Source organism: Perognathus longimembris, chromosome 12 (assembly GCF_023159225.1).
Source record: "Perognathus longimembris pacificus isolate PPM17 chromosome 12, ASM2315922v1, whole genome shotgun sequence".
In the NCBI taxonomy this organism is placed as follows: domain Eukaryota; kingdom Metazoa; phylum Chordata; class Mammalia; order Rodentia; family Heteromyidae; genus Perognathus; species Perognathus longimembris.
In genome coordinates, this window is record NC_063172.1 from 43882715 (window position 1) to 43889120 (window position 6406).

The window sequence follows — 6406 nt, forward strand, 5'->3', positions numbered from 1 at the left end:
GGGGGAGGGAAAGGGGGGGAGGGAGGGGGGCATGAGGGACAAGGTAACAAACAGTACAAGAAATGTATCCAATGCCTAAGGTATGAAACTGTAACCTCTCTGTACATCAGTTTGATAATAAAAATTTGAAAAAAAATAAAAAAGACATTCTAAGCCAAAAAAGAAAAAGAAAAAAAGCAGGGCCTTGGACGTTTTGGTATTTTCCTCCCCTGTTGCAAATTCTCGTTGTGGTTTTGGTGGGGTGGTGGAAAGCTTGGTGATGCTGCCCGCAGAGGGCAGCGGGCCTCTCTACCCGAAGGTGACCACGTTTAGATTCTGAGACGGGAAGTGGAGGGTGAACAGGTCACGCAGCCTTTTTTGGTTAACTTTTCATTTTTTGCTGTCTGGTCATCCTCATCAGTCTTCTGCTTCTTGGTATAAACATCATCATCATCATCATCATCTTCAGCTTCCCGTTTGCCTGTAGCTGCATCGGCCTCATCATCTTCATCTCCATCCTCCTCCTCACCATCACCTTCCTCCTCCTCCTCTTCCTCCCCACCTTCTTCTTCTTCATCTACATCATCATCAGCCTCTTGTTCCCCATTTTCCTCATTAGCAGCACTCCCGTTGGCAAGGGCGTCTCTTCCACTCTCTGTCTCCTCCACAACTTCCTTCTTCTCCTTCAAGTCCTTGGTGGTGATCTCGGAGCTGGTGTCCACTGCCGCGTCTGACATGGTGGGTGATCCCGTGCAGCAAGGAAGAAAAGAAAGCGAGAGTTGGGGGACTCGGGGCGAGGGAGCTGCCAGAGTCGGCCTGGCTGAAGAGGCAGGAGCGGCGGAGGAGGCTGTGTCGAGCAGGATGCAGGAACAATGCAAAGATAGCTTTTCAGAGCAGCCAGTGGGAGCCTGAGTTTCTAACTAAGTCTATAACTAGGGTCAGCATTTATTTGCAGCTGTTGGTTCCAATTATATTAGGGTTCACAATTCAATTATGTGGCTTGGGGAGTCATATACTCAGGTATTTTTGCAGAACTCATCATCACAATTCAGATGCCATGTAGTTTACTTGCTTATCATCTGTCTGTCTCCACATCCCAGAATGCAGTTCCAGGGCAGCAGGATCTTGATTGACTGTACCCATTGATACACAAGATCTTAAAATGGCACATGTGACAAGTTGTCATCCAATACTAGTTGTTGAACAAATGAATGAACTTCTGTATCTCAGCAACCCTGTCTGCCAGATTATGAGCCTACTGATGAAACTCTTTTGTGTGTATGTGGCCCTTGTTTTGAGACAGGGTCCCCATATGTGCTCCAGATAGACTGAAACTCTCTACTGCCTCCAGTTCCAAGTGCTGTGATTACAGATGTGTATCACCTGGTTTAAGGGCTCCTTCTTTCCTTCCTTTTTCTTGATGTTGTTGGGTTTTGCTTTTGAATTTAGGGCCTCAAATGTGTTCAACTTGAATGCCTCCAGCTTGGCTTTTTACTACTTATTTTAGAGATGGAGTCTCACAGACTTTTCTGCCCAAGCTGCATTCAAATCATGATCCTCTGAATCTCAGCCTCCTGAGTAGCTGGGATTACAGGTGTGAGTCACTGACACCTGGTTTAAGGTCTACTCTTTACTGAGGAGTTTCTACATGCCAAGCCTGGTCTGAGCACTTGACTTATGTTTTATGTCTTTGTAAATAGAAAAGGTCATTGCTTAAGGTCACATAGCTGAAAAGAAGCAGAAAGGATTTGAATCAGGATTCTTCAAATATTCAAAGTCTGTTCTCAAGCATGGTGCTTGAGAATGGTGCCATTACTGTACAACACCAAGAAAGAATGACAGGTTTCGCTGTACTTCATTAGAACCGCTGACCCCTTCCTGTCCATAATGAATCCCACTGCATTTAGCAGCTGTCCTTCCCTTGCTGTTCATCATGTAGTCTGAAAGATGCTGACATCCATGGAACTCCAGTCGCTTCGGCATTCCTACCACAGAGCACAAGACCCTGTCCCTGTTCCGCACTTCCCAGCATTGCTGTGCAGCTCACACATTCACTCTTTTTCATTTTGTTTTTCAGAGAAAGGCTCTTACTCTGTAGCTTAGACCTAGAATGAATATCGCCTTAGGGTTTTTTTGGCTTATCTTTTAAGTTTATAGGCCTTATTTATTGTTCAGTGCTAATGATAATTTAGTGCCTAAAAAGTTAAAAGCAGAGCTGGGTACCTGTAATCCTAGCCACTCAAGAGGCTGTGATCTGAGGATCGCAGTTGAAAGTCTGCCCAGGCAGGAAAGGCCAAGAGAATTTTATTTCCAATTAACCACCAGAAAACCAGAAGTAGTGCTCTGGCTCAAGTGGTAGAGCACTAGCCTTGAGCAAAAAAGCTCGGGACAGCATTCAGGCCCTGAGTTCAAGCCCCATGACAGACAAAAGAAAAAAGTTAAAAGCACTAGATACTGGTGGCTCTAGTGTGGTACCTGTAATCCTAGCTACTCTACAGGCTGAGATCTGAGGATCACGGTTCAAAGTCAGCCAGGGAAGGAAAGTACAAGAGACTCTTATCTCCAATTAATCACCAGAAAACCAGAAGTAGTGCTGTGGGTCAAAGTGGTAGAGCACTAGCCTTGAGTGAAAAAGCTCAGGGACAGCTTCCAAGCCCTGAGTTCAAGCTCCAGTGGACACAAAAAAGGCAAAAGAGAGAGAGAGAGAGAGAAAGGAAGGAAGGAAGGAAGGAAGGAAGGAAGGAAGGAAGGAAGGAAGGAAGGAAGGGAGGGAGGAAGAAAGGGAGGGGGGAGGGAGGGAGGGAGGAGAGAGAGGGGGGAGGGAGGGAAGGAAGGAAGGAAGGAAGGAAGGAAGGAAGGAAGGAAGGAAGGAAGGAAGGAAAGAAGGGAGGAAAGAAAGGTTACAAAGCAATAAATAAATTACAGTGAAAGCACTTCTAAAAACATTTACATAAATGGATATTTGACTGGCAAGTGGGTGCTTGCTGTGTTATTAGATATAGTCATTCTTTCCTATTCTTTCTGATATTTCATTAACCAAAAACAAAAACAAAAATAGATCCCAATGGGCAAAGTGGTGGGTGAGTGCTTGTAATCCCAAACATTTGGGAGGCTGAGGCAGGAGGACTGTAAATTTAAGGCCTGGATGGGCTGCTTCTTAGCCAGACTCTATGAAACAAAAAACCCACCAAACAAAAAACACTTAAGAATGGTCTGATCCCATTTCCCTTCCCCTCAAGCCCTAAGGCAGAGTGACCTTTATAAACCCCTACTCCTCCAGCACTGATCCCACTTTATTGAATGACAACAGACATAGGCTTGGAAAAGTTGGTCTAAAAGTGACTTGGAATTCTGGGGACATTCTTGGCTGAGACACCCAATCACAGGATCAGCCCCAGGCCAGATTGTGTAAGAGCCTACGTGTCTCTGGGCGCCTCCATTCCTGAACCCCACCTATCCTTTCAACATCTGCTTTCCCCCAGGCACCCACTAGTCACACTGGATTCTCAAAGTCACCTTTTCCATGACTGGGAACTTAATCTCACAAATGCAAAGGGATTTACCAAAAAGTGGGTTCAATCTATGTCAAATGCCTTTAGAGAGTAGACAGAGAAAACAAAAAACAAAACAAGAACAAAAACAATGTAAACTCCTGATTGGGTGTCTTTCTGTTTCAAAGCCTTCAAGGAATGGGGCGGGGGTGGGGGGATGGGGGGGAGACCTCTTAGAAGGTTGTAGCACTCCCTACCAGACAATTTCACTTCTTGAATGTAGGGCCCTCATTCTGGTTAATAGGTCCCCACAGCAAGCTGGGTCACGGTACTCTATAAACCACAAGTATGTGATGAAGGAACAAAATGCTTTCTTGTCTATTACTATACCGGGCACAGTATGAAACACTGGAGATACATGAGTGAAGAAAATAAAAATTTCCTTTTTAGGCTGAGTTTTCATTCTCTAAAGACTGTTGAAAGCCAGGTGCCAGTGGCTCATGCCTGTAATCATAGTTACTCAAGGGGCTGGGATCAGAGAATCACAAATCAAAGCCAACCCAGACAGGGAAGTCCATGAGACTCCTATCTCCAACTAACCAGCAAAGAGCTGGAAGTGGAACTGTAGCTGATGTGGTAGAGAGCCTGCCTTGAACAAAAAAGCCAAACAGAAGCCCAAAGCCCTTTATTCAAGCTCTACTGCTGCCACCAAAAAGAAAGAGTATCAAAGACTGTCAAAATGGGTTTGAGTCCACTCTGGTAAGTTCTTTACCTTCAAGACTCTAAGTTTAGTGGAATCACATCACCTGATATGATTCTCATCTCTTTTGAACTCAGAACCTTTTCCTTGCAAGGCAGGAACTCTACCACTTGACCGGCATCCCAGCCCTTACTCCATCATTTCTGCTTGTTCCCAATTTCTTCTTGTCCTTGAAGACTCAGTCAGATGCTCCTCAAATCTTCCTGGTGCCTGTAGATAGAATGTTCTGTTACTCCAGAATGTTGTAGTTCCAGAATACTTTGTCATCTTCCTACGAAACTCTTTTAAAACCTTTCCCAGCATGCTAGGTATTTTCTAAATTTTCACAAGGGGATTAACCTAGTGCTATCATCATGCATTGTATTTTCTTTTTTTGCCAGATCTGGGGCTTGAACTCAGAGCCTGGTTGCTGTTCCTGGAGCTTCTTGCTCAAGGCTACCACTCTACCATTTAAGCCACAGCAGCACATCCAGCCTTTTCTTAATAGTTTATAGGCAATAAGAGTCTCACAAACTTTTCTGCTAGTGAAAAGGGCCTATCATCTTAGCTTCCTGAGTAACTAAGATTACAGGCATGGGCCACCAGTCAGTGCCCAGCTCATGGTTTTTAGTCTTACTTATTTATTCTGCCATGCTGGGGACTGAAGCGAGGGCCTGACATATGCTCAGAGAGCATTCTACCTCTGAGTTATACCCCCAACTCTCCTCATTGCTTTTAGACATTCGAGAACCAGGTTGGAACAGGTAAAGAGGAAGGTCATCTGTTAGAATTGGAAGGTCAGGTATCAACTCAACTCCCCTGCTCCAAAATAGAGGCCCTAGCCAGAGGCTGCTGTAAACCTAGCTACTCAGGAGGCTGAGATCTAAGGATTATGGTTCTAAGTCAGCCTGATCAGGAAAAGTCCAGGAGACTCTTATCTCCAATTAACTATCAAAGAGCCAGAAGTATAATTGTGGCTAAAGTGATAGAGTACCAGCTTTGTGCAAAAAAGCTAAGGGACTGGGTGCTGTTGGCTTAGGCTCATAATCCTACCTACTCAGGAGACAGATCTGAGGATCATGGTTCAAAGCTAGCTGGCTTGAGCAAAGAAGACTCTGGGACAGTACCACAGGACTGGCAATACATACATACATACATACATACATACATACATACATACATACATACATACATACAAAACAGAGGTCCTCCTGCCATGCTAGAATGCTCCCTTTTGCTTGTGTTTGGTTATATTTGTTTTAGAATTTGGGGGCTATGTCTTGATCAACCTGAGGTCAGACACCATTTTAATTTGACTGGGGGAGGGGTTCTCTAGGCTGTCCTGAGTGCATAAAAGAATAAATTAGTCACCAACAGTTCAGGACTTTACTTTTGAGCAGGGGGTCTTTAGGTACTCCCTGAATCTTACCTCACAAGTGACTGGCTTCACTTGGTCTCACTTCAGCCAGTGCTAGCAGAGGAGATGATTTCAACATTGGCTACTGCTTATCCACACTGGGAACTTTTCAGTAAATTAGTTTGCAATAGCTAGGGAGGATACATGGTCAAAACAGAGTGGTGACAAAGTGAGTAGGTGGCTGGTTCCTGGGACACCTGGGGGTCAGTTGGCCAAGTACTTAGCCATCTTTTCCCTGCTGTGTAATGGTTGCTTTCTTGTTTTGTTCCCCAAATATGTAGGCAAACCTTAGGTGCCAGGTTTTCAGGAGAGAAAGAGACTAGTTTCACCATTATTTTTCTTTCTGAAAAGGTGGAATGTATGGTTTTCTATGGATTGGCCTGTGGAGGAATAAGTGACATGTTCTGTGTATCACTCAGATGTGAGAGAAACAGAAGGTGAGATGGTCTTAGGGTGGCCAAAATGGAGATGAGACAGCTTTGAAGAAGCAGGTTTCTGAGCCTGGGCTCAGTATAGCCCTGAGATACTTGATGAGTAAATTTGCTGCATAAGTGGGAAATGTTTTGGTTTCTGGTAGATGGAGATGGTGGTGTTTTGTTTTCCAAATATGGATGAACATACATTTCAATTGCCGATTTTTGTTCAGAGGGCTTTCACTATGAATCAATAAGAGACTTAGGCTTGCTTGATGTCTAAATCTATCCATTTATCCAATAGTATTAAGACAAGTGTGATCCATCAGCCTGCAAGAAGCCATGATTATGTCTTCAGAGGCCTGGA

At 44.4% G+C, this 6406-nt stretch overlaps 1 protein-coding gene across 1 annotated transcript; it reads right to left on the bottom strand.

Annotated features, from left to right (window-relative positions):
• Nucleotides 1–308: 308 nt before the first annotated feature.
• On the bottom strand, nt 309–749 carry LOC125360614 (prothymosin alpha-like). The gene has a single exon (XM_048358655.1). The coding sequence runs from the start codon at nt 714–716 to the stop codon at nt 309–311; it is 408 nt and encodes a 135-aa protein (XP_048214612.1). The 5' UTR covers nt 717–749.
• Between the last annotated feature and the right edge of the window lie 5657 nt (nt 750–6406).

What these genes read in the sequence shown, in the direction of transcription:
- LOC125360614 (XM_048358655.1), bottom strand. Translation starts at nt 716, where the DNA reads ATGTCAGACGCGGCAGTGGACACCAGCTCCGAGATCACCACCAAGGAC.